The sequence below is a fragment of the Solenopsis invicta genome, chromosome 8, assembly GCF_016802725.1.
Source record: "Solenopsis invicta isolate M01_SB chromosome 8, UNIL_Sinv_3.0, whole genome shotgun sequence".
NCBI lineage: Eukaryota > Metazoa > Arthropoda > Insecta > Hymenoptera > Formicidae > Solenopsis > Solenopsis invicta.
Window position 1 is genome coordinate 21754437 of NC_052671.1, and position 17916 is coordinate 21772352.

The window sequence follows — 17916 nt, forward strand, 5'->3', positions numbered from 1 at the left end:
ATCTTCGTGCACAGGAGGTAATTGAAGCAAATCTCCAAATAAAAGAATATGCTTTTGACCAAACCACCCATCATCACAATCAGTAGTATCGAATATTTCAGATAATCGTAGATGTATATACAACAAAGTCAAATTAGATATCATTGATACTTCGTCAATTATAAAAAGGACAACATCTTTAAGATCTGCTCGTAAAACTTTCAATACATGTTCAGCTAATTGTTTATACTTAGGAGTATGACCGTGTTCAACGGGTAATTGAAGCAATCTATGTACTGTCAAACCATCTATATTAAACGCTGCTATACCAGTAGGTGCCGCTATAGCAGTATCCTTGTTGAGATTTTGTTTTATCCAACATTTAATAGTTTTAATTAAGAAACTTTTGCCAGTACCTCCTTCTCCACTGACGTATAATCGTAAAAAAGATTTTTTATTTGATATTACAGTATTAGTGACTCTATTAAATACTCTTTTTTGGTCCACATTCAGTTTTGAAATCATTTGAGACATATCGATCTCTTCGAGACTTTTATTACCAAGATCTTTAAAATCTTGCATTGCCTCAACAGCTTGAACATTTTGAACACCTATAGGGTATCAGGATCATCCTGAGACACATGCTGGTTTTCGTCCAATTATTGTTGAACTAATTGCTTTGCAGTTTCGAATGCTTTTTGCAATTCATCCATTCTTTCGTGATACTGCAATGCCTCAACAAGATGTAATTTTATAGTGTGGAATGATTCCGCATAAGTGTCATAACCATTTTTAAGCTCTTCCGTTTTCCGCCATGGTTGAAACATAAGAAGTAACGCAAAGAAATAACTTTCCGGCTTAGTATTAACATCATATCTATAATGATTAATAAGATACGTACGCTGTCGTTGTTTACGATTATAACCATTATCCATCTGGATAATAATAATATTTTTACCTCGTGGTTCGATTTTTATAATATCATACCATTGTGCAAATTCATATAAAAACATAGATTCCAATTCTGTTGGTCTATACGGATAATGATTGTCTATTATAGATGAACAAAATATGTCTTTTGATTCTCCATCAAGAGCTTCAACTTCCTTACAGCTTTTGACTTTTCTGTATCGTATTTGATTAACATTTAGCCATCTAATAGTCGTTTTTGGATCAGTCCCACATAAAGGAATGCCTAGCAATGTATCAGCAGTTTCAAGAGCTCCACATTCCCTATGATTTAAGAATCGTAAAGCAACGTTCCAGAGACAACTCTCTACTGATTTATTTTTCTGATCTACACTCTCAAGAACATTTTCAGATAATTCACACTTTCCTGCTTCATTTATATACTTAGTAACGTACCAAGTAAGCAACGATGATTTTTCACCAACAAATTGTATATCCATATTTCCTTCCCACGCAGTAAGAAGAACAGGATTATAATCATTTACATTAACTTCATTATCTGTTCGAGGAAGATCATAAAGCCTACTTTTATGCTTTAATTTTTTTCTACCTACTATCGAACTTACAACGTCTTTGATGATTAACGTTTCCGTAACAAGACTAGGAAAACCAAAACGACATACACGAATAACTTTACGCCCCGTTTTCTTAGAACGAAGACAATAATCGTTATGCTTGTGTAACTGATACGTATTAACTCGTTTATGCAATGTTGGAGAAATATTTTTATCTGGCATTTTACAACTTATGTGTTGTAAAATAAATTTGGCAACATCTTTGACAGATGATTCACCAATGATTGGAGCATTTTTTATCCAAATTAACAGATGAAAGTGTTGGATGCCTCTGCCTTGATATTCTCGCCGCCAAAAGTAATGTGTAACTTCTCCGATTGGATGATCTTTGGAACAAATAAAATCAAGCATCGCCCGAAATGCATTATCAAGAAATCTCGATGTTGATACAAGATCTCTGGCAACGAGACTACTGATACAAGACGAATCATTACACCATCCATTTACTACGAATATATTTACCTAAATCATTCCACTCCCATTCACTAGGACTTAATGTTACAAACCATGTCGCTGGTCCGTAATGTTGCGTCATACAATTCAAATCAGTTCTTGGTCTACGCCAGTACTGGTCCGTATTTCTCAGAGTAGCGAATATCGTACTCAAGTTAGATTCTAATAATTCTTTGTGAATCGCTTTTAAATATTGCAAAGCCGTATACTGATCTTGCAATTTAGTTACATTTAGTTTATGGTAAATACCACGACTTAATTGACGATTATTTGCGTTATTTAATAAATAAAATAAGTACTGTTGATTTTATCTGTATTGAGGGTGTTTAGATGTCAAATGACATTTAATAAATTCGTGATCATGAAGTTTAATCCGTCTAGTTTCACGTTGTCCATTAACACCAAAAGGATATAAATCTGGGAAGCACAACAGATCTAAAGATTTTTCACGATTGTCTAAAGGTAAATCTTCAATTTTTAACATTTGATACAACGCAGCAGTACTTTCACGTGATTTCTTTTCGTACAAAGGGTGAATAGTATACTGCTCGTAATAACCATCATTGTTATCAACAATCTGAGTTAACATTGCTTTACCCTGATTATTTACAACAGTAGCTTCCACATTATTTTCTGCTCCTTGTGTTTCAATTTTTGGATTTAAAATATTATCGCTATCCGAAAGAAATTCACTATCATCTTCCGTCTCTTTTATTTCAAAAAATTCCATATTTTTTCTGAACATAATCCTTCGGGAGAATCTGGCAGTATAATATGTTTGTACAGAAGGTTGTAACTTTTTAACCATGTTAAAGCATCGAATACTTTTTTAACATTTACCATTTCTTCCCAAATAACTTTGGATTTTGTCGGAATACCTCTGATTAAAATGTATATTTCTAAATTTTTATTTATCGGATCACTTTTCAAACATATTTTGTCCATTGTTTTTTGTAAAGGTAATGGTAAATGGAACGTTCTACTTTCTACTTTCTGTACCATTTGTCGTAGAGGCAAATTTTTTTTCATAACAGTTCCCATTTTAACAACAGTTTGAAATGCTTTAGCTCTCTGTGCATTTTTTCAAATGTGTTAAGAGAGGATATTACTTTAGGAACATCTTGCACATATAGATTATTTAAAATACAATACGCAGGCATCACTGCGGCACGAAATTTTCGTTCGCAGTAATTACATATGTATTGTGCGTCAATATTCTAAATTCTTAAATACGCCATTAAATCTCTCCAAACTGGAATATTTAATTGTGCTTTAACCTTGCTAATTTGAGAAACACTTCTTCTGTAACAAAGCCTCTCACACGAAGCACAAATATATCGAGGTGTATCCATTAGACGTTTCGTCAACGCTTTAAATGCTTCGTTATATTTAGAAATAATATCGTCATCACTCAAATGTGTTAAAAACTGATGATGTTTGTACACATTTACTTGTTCTCTCGCCAAAGTTATAATTGCATTTAATGCATCTACATCGGCAGAAGTTAAAGCGTTGTCAAGATTTATCACCTTTCTATAGAATCCTGTCATTTGATAAATTAAGCGTCTAATATTTCTTACTTTTGGAAAATGAGGTGATAATAACTGAATAGGAAGAGACATCGCTTTGCAAAGAGTTGCATTCATGTAACAAGCGTGTGTATGACCCAACTTTTCAGTCGAAACGTTTACAGTACACTTCTGATGAATCTTATTTAAGAATTGTGGTACTTTCTTTAGAGTACAATGTTCCATTTCTTTAAGAAATTTTTGATATCGGTCAATTATACATGAATCAATTTGACAAAAAGTACTGCACGACCATACTTTTTTGCCCATGCTCTTTTTGCTCGTGCTTGATCTAAAGGTAATACATTTGTAACTTGACCCTCCACGTTCATTATCACGGGTTCCGGTAAAGTTACCGTTGGAGTAAGTTTATTTGTAGCTTGTTCCTTTACGTTCATTATTTTTTGTTCCGATGAAGTTTCCGATGAATCAAGTTGCATATACAGTTTAGCGTATACAGAAAAATAATTTTCAGACGTAACTGTATGTCTCGAAATACCACATAACGCACTTAATTTATCGTCAGTTGTTGAACAATCTTTAGCGACAAGAGTCAAATGCACTTTTGCCCTCTTCTTAAGTATAGCAAATATTTTACGCATATTGCGAATGTATCTATGTCTAATATGCATAGACGAAGTTACAATTTTTTTCAGCTTCTAACTGTTTTTCAATATTATTTTTAATATCTAATTTTTTGACGATATCTGCTATTATCACAGGTTCACACATTTGTATATAATTTTTTGACCAAAACTTGTTATACTTTTTAATAATATTGGAACCAATATTTTTTTTGTCAAAATTGGATTTTGACTTCTTTTTCTCGTAATAACGTTTATTATACAACCACTTGCAATTATAATATTTTATTCGTCTATCTCGTTCATGCTGAGAATGTTTAGAATAACGTTGTCGCTTATTAAGACGATATTTTTCTTTGTTATCTTCATATCGGCGCCGCTGCTTAGATTGATTATTTGTTAAGTCTTTTTTATATTGGTTCCGCTTCTTAGCTCGATTATTTTCTATATCTTGTGCGTATCGAAGCCGCTTTTTAGCGCAATTATCTAGTTTCTGTTTCTCTAGATGATGTTTCTTTGCGCAATTATTTAGGGTATTTTGAGATAAATAAATGTCACGAAGTTTCTTTAATCGAGAAGATTTCTGTTGCTCTGTCTCATATTGACGCTGTATACGTTTAGTAAAAGCTTTAACCTCTCTTGCTCTTATTACTGCCAAGGGAAATACTTTTTGAAAAACGCCATATTGTGGATCTTGAGGAAAATGCTCAATTACATTTGTTTCAAGAACTTTTAACAAATGTGGACGCATTAACTTATGGTCATAGCGTACTTTTTCAGGTTTAATGTTAAATAATAACGAAATTGCAAAAGCTATGGCAAAAACACCACAATCATTGCAGTTCGGTTGTTGCTGCACACTAGGAAATTTGACAAGATTTTTTTCAAAGTTATATGTTGGAAATAATCTTTCCAAAAATTGCTTATGTTGCTTATGCAATGTTTTGTTATTTAAAGGATCATATATAAATATATTTTTTCTATCATAAAAGCTACATACCCAATGTCCATCTGAACTATGTAATATTTGTATATGTTTTGTGTCTTTTGATACAGGTGGTATTCTATCTGGTACTTGTATTAGCCACGTACTGACTGGCGTATAATTCGAAGAACTTACTACAAGTTGATGGAAGTGTTCCATATGTGTGCAATTAAGCCATTCACCTTGTTCAATTATATTTCTTTCAGCAGGTGCCAAAGTAATACAATCTTTTGTCTTTACCGGCATATTATTAAAAATAACATTATTTTCTACATCCGGTGCGTATCGAAGTCGCTTTTTAACGCAATAATTATCTACAGCCTCTATATGACGTTTTCTTCCGCAATTATTTTCAACGTTATTGAATTGGTTCTTAGAAGAATTCTTCTCAGATAAATAAATTTCACGTTCAACAAGAGCGTTAACTTCTCTTACTCTTATTGTTGCTGTGGAAAGTACTTCTTGAGAAAGGTCATATTGTGGATCTTGAGGAAAATGCTCAATCACATTTGTTTCAAGAATTTTTAATAAATGTGGACGCATAAACTTATGTTCATAGCGTACTATTTCAGGTTTAATGTTAAATAATAATGAAATTGCAAAAGCTATGGCAAAGACACCACAATCATTGCAGTTCGGTTGTTGTTGTACATTAGGAAATTTTACAGGATTGTTTTCAAAATCATACGTTGGAAATAATCTTTCCAAAAATTGCTTATGTTGTTTGTGCAATGTTTTATTATTTAAAGAATCATATATAAATATAGTCTTTCTATCGTAAAAACTACATACCCAATGTCCATCCAATAAATTTGACGAACTATGTAATATTTGTATATGTTTTGTATCTTTTGACACAGGTTGTATTGTATCTAATAATTGTATTCGGAACGTTTCAACAGGTCTATAGTCTGAATAATTTGCTAAAAGTCGATGAAAATGATCTATATGACTGTCCGTAAGCCATTCACTTCGGATAATTATATCTTTATCGGCAGGCATTAAAGTAATATTTCTTGTGTTTCTTGTCTTCACAGACATTATATTAAAAATAATGGTAAAGTCAAAAAATGACTTTTTTTAAGAACAAAACCGCCAATCAGCGCACAGCAGCCGATTTTCATAAGCACACTGTAGCCTTGTATCAGGGCACAGCAGCCGATTTTTAGAGGCACACAATAATAGCTTAGTACCAGCGCACAGCAGCCGATTTTTAAAGGCGAACAATAGTAGCTTAGTATCAGCGCACAGCAGCCGATTTTTAGAGGCGCACAATAGTAGCTTAGTATCAGCGCACAGCAGCCGATTTTTAAAGGCGAACAATAGTAGCTTAGTATCAGCGCACAGCAGCCGATTTTTAGAGGGGCAAAATAATAGCTTAGTATCAGCGCACAGCAACCGATTTTTAGAGGTGCACAATAGTAGCTCAGTATCAGCGCATAGCAGCTGATTTTCACAAGCACACTATAGCCTAGTATCAGCGCACAGCAGCCGATTTTTAAAGGTGAACAATAGTAGCTTAATATCAGCGCACAGCAGCCAATTTTTAAAGGTGCACAATAGTAGTTCAGTATCAGAGCACAGCAGCTAATTTTCACAAGCACACTATAGCCTTGTATCAGCGCACAGCAGCCAATTTTTAGAGGCGCAAAATAATAGCTTAGTATCAGCACACAGCAGCCGATTTTCCCAAGCACACTATAGCCTTGTATCAGCATACAGCAGCCGATTTTTAGAGGCACACAATAGTAGTACAGTATCAGCAGTCGATTTTCAGAAGCGCACAATAACCTTCTAGCAGAACACTACTGTTAATTTTTAGAGGTACAATGTAGCCTTTTATTGGCGCACAATCGACGATTTTTAAAAACGCACAATAACTATATCCTTGAATATTCCTTAAATTTGTATAATAGTCTTTATAAAAGTACAGAACCTTTTTAAAAATAAGAAAGAGATAGAGAGAAACAATAAAGATAGAAAAAAGGAGAAAAAAAATAGAGAAAGAAAAAAGAGGAAAAGAAAAAAGAAATATAATGACTTACCTCTATTTAATCAGTACACAAATCTAAAACAATTACTTTAATTACATTATTACTAATGTATAGATTTATTTATTTATAAATAGCATAAGTTTTTTTATGAGCGAATTCTTCGAAATATTCTAACAAGGAACATTCACGAACCCGGAAATTAAAAAAATTTTGTAATTTTGTGTACATATAGAGGAATTCATCCGTAACACAAAAATATTTTTGTTCGTGCCCGTTTTCAGTTTTAAAGAGCAAAACATTTAACATAATTTATTTGACAATTCACTACGATGCTATCTGCCATTTCTGCCATTTAAGCGACTTTAATAATTTAGGGGAGACCGGGGCAATTCGGAAGACCTTTTTTTCTTTTGCGTCTCCTATGTCCTATGTACATTTAAAAAAAAATGTGGGACGGTTTGAAAGGTTGAACCTTCCCTTTCACAATGCCATTATAGATAGAACATGAAAATGTACGTGCTTTGAAATACATATAAAAATGTCGACCAATGCCAAGTATTTCGAATAGCCCCAAGCCCGGGGTAATTCGAAAACAGTTCGGGAATATCGTGAAATTTATGTTTTAAGAAGAAAAAAATGTAAAAAGCTATTGTTAAGACGTTGTTTTATTCAAAAAAGGATATACAGGGTGTCCCAAAATTCGCGCAATCGGAGTACAAGACGTTATACTTTACGATAAAAGAAACAACTTTTTCCTTTAGCAAAATTGCGTGCGACAAGTAGTTTCAGCAGGAGAACACGTTAAAGTTAACGAATAAGCGTTCTTTGCTCTGCGGCGCTCAGGTCCGGCGCGCGCACTTGTACCTAGTCGTTGGCTAGTGGTTGTAAGTAATGTCTTAAGATGCTGATACGATTCTGTTACTATTACTAATTTTATGTAATTATGTAATAATTATAACATTAAAAAATTACTAATTTTGAACAAATTCTTTTTTTTTTTTTAATCTCTATTTTCAAATAAACCTACGGAATCAGATTTTTTTTCATTTCTTACGTAAGGAATGAAATCAATATTTAATTTATTAACTTTTCATATTTTAAGCAATACGGAAGAGGTTAACGGCCGATATTCATTGATTCTACAGTCTTAAAATGTCGTAACTTATTACAGTATCGTATGAGCATCTTAAGACAAATAGACATCACACAGCAAAAAGTAAACACAAAATGTTTCAAATATTTTTAACTGGACACGATACATTCAAAGTTTTCAAAAAGAATCTTATATATCTTACTTTAATTTTGAAAAAATGCCGACTGTCAGAAATTACTTCGATGTCGCAAAAAACATTTTTACAGCCTTGACTTCAATATGACGCCGTTGCCAACAAAACTTTGTTAGCAACATCATTACATTAGAACGCGTTTACAGTATTTAAAGTAAATTTTTAATATGTATCCATAAAAAGATATTTCCATTTTTTAAATTGCCCCGTTTTCCGAATAGCCCCAATCTCCCCTATATATTTAAAAATATTTTAGCTTATTTTTATATTATATTTTTCGACTTAGAATATTTTGAAAAATTCGCTCATAAAAAACCTCAGCTAATTTTAGAACACCCCGTATAAAATGGGACCGTCCCAGTTGCGCACAGATCCAATAGGATACCACAAATTATAGCGGCCGATGCCTAGAGTATTAAAGTTGGTTGAGTTAGATTAGATTACGTGATTGGTGGTGTCCGATCGAGTCTGTGCACAACTGGAACTCACTCTCTAAAATGAAGCAATAATTATTTTAGTAAAATTGTTATATTATTGAATCGCCGCTATCACGATTGAACTTTTTAAGTATCTTAAAAACTAAACAAAATAGTAATAATTTATTTAGGTGGAAACATGCGTAAGAGAAGTTTATTTAAAAAATTTGTAAACAACGAATATTATTTTATATTCGAAAATATTTTAACCTTTTACGTCAATTTTTTTTAATAAATATGATTTTTTACATTGGATTTGTCAGTAATCTTAAAAACCACTAGAGAATGATTTTAAAATTTAAATTATTAGGCTAGTAAACATAAGAAAGAATGCAATAAATGTAACATTTGTAAGATATGCGTTATAAAAGCAATTTGCAAAATAAGTTTTGGTTTTTTTAACATTTAAGTAACATTATAAGTTAAACTTAAGATACCACCACTTGGATTTTATTTAAAAAATAAAGATTATTAAAAATTTTTTATTTTAATAAAATTATCTCATTTCTGTTAAAATATAAATATAAATTATTTAGGTTGAATTAGATTACACAATTTTAATATGTTATTTATTTTCAATTAAATACCACTTGGGTTGGAGGATTTTTCAATGACAATACAGAGATAGTAGCAATTAGATTTTGTATCGAAATTTTTCTTATTGCTTTTTCTATTTAGCAGCGACATTTTTTTGTAAATTGAAAATTTTTTATTTCAATAAAATTTTCTCAGATTGGACTTTTTTCTTTTTAATTTATTTAAATTAAATGTTATATATTCTATTGAAACTTATTATAATTAAATACAACCACTTGGGTTAAAATAGAAATATTTTTCAATGAAAATACAGATACTACCACTTGGATTACACAATTTACAGATATTTAGTTTAAGTAAATACCACTTAGGTTTGAATAAGAGATTTTTTAGAAAATATTAATATATATCATTTGGGTTAAAAATAATAAAGATTTTTAAACGCGCGTACAAACACAGGCGCTTTTTTTTAAATTTTTTGGAAAAAATAATTTAGTGCTGATATCACACGTTTTTTTATTATTATAATTATTATTTTTATTTTCACATTAATAAAAAAAAATATACCTTAGCAAGACTTGAAGTGTTTATCTCTTAGAAGATGTTTTCGATCCTCTAGAGTGACTTTAGATCGCTCAGTGCACTGAACTTGTTACGCTGGACTTGGCGCAAAGGCGCGACCGCGCCTATTGATTAAATGTATTGTGTGTTGCTCTAATATTCTCCAAAGAAAACTGAGCTGTAAGATTATAAGATAGAAGTTAATTGTGTTAATTTAAATTTAAAAAATAATCAAAATTAACTCTTACCGTATACAGACAATTGCCGCTGCGCTGTCGACAAGCGTTCAAAGAAGACCAATTCGTTATCTAGCGTAGAAATTTCTGCATCACATACGCGCACAGATTGTCAAATTTCCTAGGTTAGATAATTAAATAATGCATGGTCGCATGAATGCAGCTAAAAATTTTACCGAAACGATAACGCATATTAATCGATGCAATCGATAAAATTAATCAGCGACCCTCAACGATATAAAACTTTATACACAGAGCAATCTTTTTTAATTTGAAGCGGGTTAATGATGTCGCATGTCGCGTTCTATTTTAAGTTCTAATTGGACGTTTTTAACATGTAATGACATTAACCTGACACGAATTGGATTAAAATCATTAATTTTAAAAACGCTATGTGATTGGTTGTGTTAATTCGCGTGTACTGTTATGTTGTTAAATATCTAAACAATTCTCTGCCTGCACCGGACGTAACAGAGACGTGCTGTTTTGATCACAAAGTCGCAGAAAATACGTCTTGTGCACGTCGCTGCGACGTAACTAAATAATTTGAATGTTTTAATTAATTAGCTGTTTGTTGAATTTTCTTTTGTATTATGACTTATATTTTAAAGATAAATAACATTTCACTTTTTAAAAATGATGTTTTTTATTTAATGTAATTAAATTTAATACGTAATTGTGAAAACGTTACGTAGAGTAATGTACAGTTGGGAAATACTATCGCGGTATCCGGCTATCCGGTAAAAATCACTATCCGATGCATCTCTCATAATAATTTCCTTAACCATGCAATGAGTGATATTAACTCTTATTTGATTATAACTGTGTTATATGACCAAAAGTAACGGCGCGCAGTTTGGTTAAGTTTGAGAAAGTATATAAAATTACACGTGTACATAAAAGCACTAATATCCTATGACCGAATCACAAGTACATAAAAGCACTAAAAAACTATGACCGAACAGGCTTTTTTGTTTAGATTGTATGTTACTTGTATCGGTCGAATATCTTTCTAGTTTATATTTTAAAGTTTAAATTTAATTAATGTATGGGGTATCGTACGATTGAATCTCAAAAGTTTTTATCGAAGAACTCACCGATTCTCGGACCAATAAGAGCTAATCGGTAAAGAGCAAATAGACGGTCTGCAAATCGTAGTTTCTTTATTTTGTTATTTTGCCGTTGCATATGTCAAACAAAATGAACGAAGAAATGGAATTTGAAGAAGATTGTTTAAGAGAAGCTGAAAAATCATCGATGCAACCGCTACCGCCACCGCCACCGCCACCGCCACCGCTACCACCAAAATTATTATATACAACGCAGTCTTCGCGGATTGTAAAGAAGGCCGCGAAGACTGACAAATTACACATGATTACGTCGCAGGTGTCTTCGCAGGCGTCACATAAGGCCAAGTCGCAGGCCGCGTCGCAGGTCGCGTCGCAGGCGACTCAGGCGACGCAGGCCGCACCTCAGGAATACGCCCAGACGGAACGCAAAATATTTAAAAAACGTATTTAAAATGTTTAATTAAACTTTCATAAAAATTTTTTTTTAAATTACAATTAACATTTGTACATAGGCGCGAGTCGCGACCGCGCCTCTACATAATTATAAATTTAAAAAATAAATTTTAAAAATTTTTATTCAATTACAGCTCGATGGAAGAAAGGAGGCTATCGCCACGGCCAACGCAGACGTGGACAACACTGGAAAAGCGATAACCGCTGGAGAAGCGGAGGCCGCGGTGGTCGCGGAGACAGAAATGAACGAGGGAGCTTCAAAAGACGTGGTGGCCGCAGTGGTTACAGAAGAATAATACAAAACGTTCAAAATATATACATTTAAAAACAAGTTCACCAATGTAACCAATTATATTTATTTAAATAAATTTCCAAAAAATGTTAAAATATTTTTGAATATTAAATAAATAAATAAATAAATAAATTATTACTAGTTTGTTTAGTTTTTAAGATACTTAACCCTTAAACACGTAAGTGGGTCTGAGAGACCCCATATGAAGTTTTGAACGCTTGCTATGTAAAGACGGAATGAGATAGGAGGTTCAGATCAAGACGTAAAAAAAGTTTGAAATCTCCTCTTTCGATTGATATGGTTGATCAACTTTTTTGGTCAACTAGAATTCGAACAGCACGGCAGCAAAGTTTTCTTAGGGTCAATGCGACCCATATAGTGTGTAAGTGAAACTTTTTTAGTGAGTATTTTACATAAAAGAGCTGGACAAAATACGTTCGAACAGGTCGGTTTACGGATGTTACTCGCACATACTCTGTCTAAAGTTGGAATACTATAAAATGCTGTTGAAAAAGGAGTTTTTCCGAAATATATAATGAAACACATCAATTTTCAATTTTAGACACGATTTAATCAAAAATACAGGATCGGTATTTTACAGGATCGATGTGTTTAAGGGTTAAAAAGTTCAACCGTGATAACGGCGATTTAATAATATAACAATTTTACTAAAATAATAAAATAAAAAAAAAATTTTTTTATAAAATAATTGAAATTATATAGTAATTGCAATCATTTTTTTAAAACCATTTTTTAATTCTACTGATATCAACAGAATGTAGCAAAAAAAACTCCAACGATTCTTGAACAATTAATACTCTTGTCAGTGTATAGCAGAAGAGCAAGTAAAGAAAGCGTCGTACAGCTGTCAGGCGCTCGTCAGTGTAACCCAATACTTAAAATTGAAGTGGCAAAACACCATCGTACGCATTGTATGCGGATTTCCTTCTCTCTTACGATCGATCCCGACCGCTTACGACCGCATTTCTTAATTAAATTAAGTTTTATTATGTTTTTTTTCCTTTACCAATTCTATTATATATTATTTATTTAAGTTATTATAATAAATTACATTTATAATAATTTATAATAATTTATATTAAATATTTTATTTGCATCTATTATTAAATTTTCATATATATAATATTTTAATTATTTTTTTTTTATTTTTTTTTTAATACTAAAGTGCCTTTAATTTTTACACAGTTAATCAAACACCATCGTCGTGTCGATATTCGATATAAAATACCTCAATAAAACACTTAATTTGTATAATGTGTATATATTGCAAACATTATAAATAAAATACTTAATTTTTTTTTTTTTAATAATATGTATGTATATATTGCGAACATTACAAATAAAACATTAATTTTTGTAAATATTGCAAATATTATAAATAAAACATTTTTTATAACATATGTTTTAGAAATAAGCAACTCATTTTGTATTTCATATCTTTATATATTTTAATAAATGTGAGCACAAAATGCTTTATAATGTAATAATATGTTTATATATAATTTATTTACAACACACTATCCTTATGTATCCAAGAATTATGTGATTTATCGAATCCCAGCCATTTCACATAAACCTCATTTCCTCTTTTGCGCAACACTTTTTCAACAAAATACACATCAGGATTAGCGACACGATGCAACTCGTATTCATAGAATCCTCCGGCAACAGGTTTTCCACGGTAGTCTTCCAGGAGATACGTCACAGGATTTGTTTTCTGCACTTTGATGATTCTAAACACCTCCATCATCCAATTTGGTGTGTAACCTTTCTCAAAAGTTGTTTTGAATTTACTCACACGTACCGAATCACCCACTTTGAATCGCGCTGATTTGGCAATCTTAGGGTGGTTGTACACCGTGGTTAAGAATTTTTCAGCATTTGTGGGAGTAACATCGATGGGTCGCATACCAATAGTTCGGTGCTTCCTCATATTGTACTCCGATAAGAGACGTGGCAACAAATCGATCCATTTATAGCTTCCATTGAGTGTAAACTGTTTCCACATGTTGTTCTTCAACGTACGGTTGAATCGTTCGACTACCGACGCCTTCATTACAGAGTATGTAGAATAGTAATTAATGTCATGTTTTTTTCAAAAGTTCTTGCACGTTTACGTTGTAAAATTCTTTTCCCATGTCGGTTTGCAAATTTTTTTGACATCTTCCATTGCCTCGAATTATCTTTGCTATCGCTGTAGCCATCTCAGTTCCACTTTTAGTTTTCAACGGCACGGCCCATGCATACTTGCTCAGCACATCGATAACGGTGAGAATGCAGTGGTAACCTTTGTTAAATCGCGTATAAGGACGCATCTCGACCACATCTGCCTGCCACAGATCATCGTATCCGTAAACTATGACATGTCTTCGCGGGAAATTTTTTCTTGCAGGGGCATGCAGTTCTTCCACCAGCCGTGGTTTCTTGGAACTTTTCTTCTTAGACATGTTTGATCACGATGTATAACACACGAATGACGCAGAGATATGATGTTTACTCTCTTCTATTTTGTCTTATCAGAAAAAAGCGTCATTACTTCAAGCTTATGTAACGCAGTTTGTATATTATTTTGGAACTCTATCATCCTCTTTTCGAATTTTTCCTGTCGATTTATCAAAATTTGTATGCTTTGTTGCACGTATCGTTTGTTTGCAGCATCATCATCGTCCACAGGTAGAGCTACACGTCGAATCTTGCGCGATCTTGCATCAAAGTCGATCACGCAAAGAGCATTGTCACGCACGTAATTTCTAAGTGATCCATTCCATTGGTAGTATGGCTCCGCTCCACTTTTTCCGAGTGATATTCCAAACTTGTTTATTGGCATTTCGACGTTGACTAAATGATTTTGTATCGTGCGGTTTTAATTTATAATAAGGCCAACCTCGCAAAGTTCTTCGATTATTGACAGAATCTCATTATTATGAGCGTTGTTGCCAGCTCGACGAGAAGCGTCGAGCAATCGAAGGCGGTCCACTAGTTCGTTAGGATCGTCCTAATGAACGTAATCGATTTTGTTATCAGTCAACCTCATGGTGGATGATATCACGCCTTTACCCTTTTTTGTACCCATAAGCGGAGCGATGATTTGCTTATATTTGTATCCCTTGTTACCCATGATGGGATTATCGGCGCTCCAACTACGTCTATGAGCATTCGTTTTTAACAGTATATTTTTATACGTTTGTTTGTTATCCTCGGTAATAATAGCTTTATCGGGAAGTCTCTTGAAAATCAACTCGTATAATCCTGGTGTACCATAGTACTTTACTTTACCTATGATTAATTTGTCATCTTTGTTGATGTCAATCGTTTGTCTCCGAGCCTCATACCATCTTTCCCGAAAAATACACAGTACACATAATCAACCTCGTTTTATTTGTTGTTAGCAAAGAGTAGGTCCACGTACTTTCGTCCCAATGGTCCCAGCTGACTATATAACACATCACGCTCTTCTGGTAGTTGCAAAGCCTCTCTGACAGACGTTTCAAATGTAGATTTCATTTTTACATTTTCTTCCTCCGGTATGAATGGTAGTAGTGGTGGGTTTTGCGGTTTTATCGGTGTAAATTCAAACGTTGGTTCAAAACTGAACGTTGATGAATCCAAGGTGTCCTTGTCGTCGTCATAATCATCATTCAATTGTATCTTGCGTTGCTTTCGTGGTGGTGTTAATTCAAATAATCTATCACTATTACCGCTAAACTCATGTTTTCTTTTAATGATTTTTTTCGCAACATTAGCTTCTTCCTTAACATCTTTCACAACATTGACTTCTTTCTTAATTTTTCTTTTCACAACATCAATGACTTTTCTTTTAATCGGCCGAGAGTCCTCGGTGTCTTCAACAAAATTGACATTGTTCTTAATTGGTTGAGATTTCTCAGTATTTTCAACAATCTGTTTTAGAGGTTCGACGATGGGTTTAAACTGTTTCTCCAACGCTATATCGTTCTCTATTTTACCAGTTTTCAAAGCATGATATTTTTTACGAATCAAATCGCTCGTTTTTGCAATCTGCTTTGCTATTCTCTCACGATCCTCGATACTGTTGTTGTTGTTCATGTTGGAGGAGAAACGTTGCTTACTTAACGTATCGTCAACAACTAACCACGTTACGGTACCGCATAATCGTTAAATCCTTTTCTGTATCGCCCGTTGTTAAGCGCACTATCCTTGTCTATTACTAGGAATCCATACTTTTGTTGCCAACAAGTACTACACAATTCACAAAAATCTTCGTACGACATGTCGGTGTTTACATGATCGTTGTATACATGTTTGAGGTTGGTACCATCTTGTTTGAATAAGATTAACAAATTCGCATTGTCACGTATAAGATGTTTCGGTATCTTTGCATACGTCTGACAGAGATAGAAGCTGTCAACATCCATGTGACGACCCATTGCAAAGTACTCTTTTATAACATCTTGCTTGTCACATGCCACGTCATCAAAGATAAAAATGGAATTTGGAAGCGCCTCGTTCGGTGGAACGACGTCGTTGTTGGAAAATGTAAAATAACCACTTTCATCTATCGGTGTCAATAAGTTCTCCAAGTATTGATATTTTCGTTGTTGCATTGATTTTGAGTACACATATACATTCTCGAAGCGCACACCATGTGGACTTTCTACTAAGCTTATCAACACGTTTGTCTTGCCACATTTTGATGGACCACAGATGATACCGCGTATAGAAATCGGTAACATGTTTCCATGCTTACGTATCTTTTTCTCAGACATTAACTGTATTTTATCATCAAAATTTATCACTTCAATCACCTGCGACTGTCGCACGAACCGCATATTTGTTCTCTCTTACACTCTCTCTCTATAACGATAAAAAGAAAATGAAAAAACGATACCGAGAGCTGACCTATTTATAGAAGCGCGTTGAGCGAAAGAGCTCAGTATACAAAACGTTTTGTGTTGGATAACTGCTACATACTCAGTTTAACGATTGATAAAAAAATTGTGTTGAATTTCGAAGAAACGTAAGGGTTGTGGCTTATTGAACAGCGCGATAAATGCACTTCCTTTCGAATTGCATATCCCCGGATATCAGTTTTACGGTCCGGGAACGCATTTAGAAAAGCGATTGACTAGAGGCGACCGAGGCATTACTCCGTTGGACGCGGCGTGTTGTGAGTACGGTATAGCCTATTCGCAAAGCAAAGATCTCGCTAAACGACACGTGGCCGACGATATACTCGCAACAAAAGCGCGAAAACGCATTACTGCGAAAGATTTGTCTCTCGGGGAGAGAGCTGCTGCTGCAACCGTTTGGGCAGCTATGAAGGCTAAGACAAAACTCGGCATGGGTTTGAAAACAAAAATGAAGAAGAAAAAGAAGGCAACGACGAAAAAACGAATACTTCCGGTGGCGAAACGCGGTGGTTTCCTACCAATTCTACCGTTGTTGGGAGTCCTTGGTTCAGTTGCTGGTGGAGCGGCGGGAATCGCAAAAGTGGTTAACGATAATAAAGCGGCACAGCGTCAACTGGAAAAACTGAAACGCCATAATCGTGTCATAGAAGATGGTGGAGTTTATCTTGCTCCATATAAGCACGGACGAGGAATCTCGAGAAAAAAGAAACGTCAAAAAGAAGAATTAAAAATGCCAAAAGGTGCGACTACCAACGTACAACTGCAACAACTGGCAAACCGTATGCGCATTCCATATTTCAGAGGTGTTTTCATGCGTACCACCTTACCAACAGATAGAATATATAGAAACGAGAGCGGTATCGTGAATTTGGACAATGCTAAGGGACCTGGCACTCATTGGGTGGCGTATGCAAAGAGAGGGAATCACGTTATATATTTTAACAGTTTTGGTAACATTCGTCCACCGAGAGAATTGGTGCGATATCTA

At 33.8% G+C, this 17916-nt stretch overlaps 1 protein-coding gene across 1 annotated transcript; it reads right to left on the reverse strand.

The window, feature by feature from the left end:
* Positions 1-14123: 14123 nt before the first annotated feature.
* On the reverse strand, positions 14124-14486 carry LOC120358574. The gene has a single exon (XM_039453168.1). The coding sequence runs from the start codon at positions 14484-14486 to the stop codon at positions 14124-14126; it is 363 nt and encodes a 120-aa protein (XP_039309102.1).
* Between the last annotated feature and the right edge of the window lie 3430 nt (positions 14487-17916).

Bases quoted from the DNA above. Each gene is read 5' to 3' on its own strand.
- LOC120358574 (XM_039453168.1), bottom strand. From the start codon at position 14,486: ATGTCTAAGAAGAAAAGTTCCAAGAAACCACGGCTGGTGGAAGAACTG.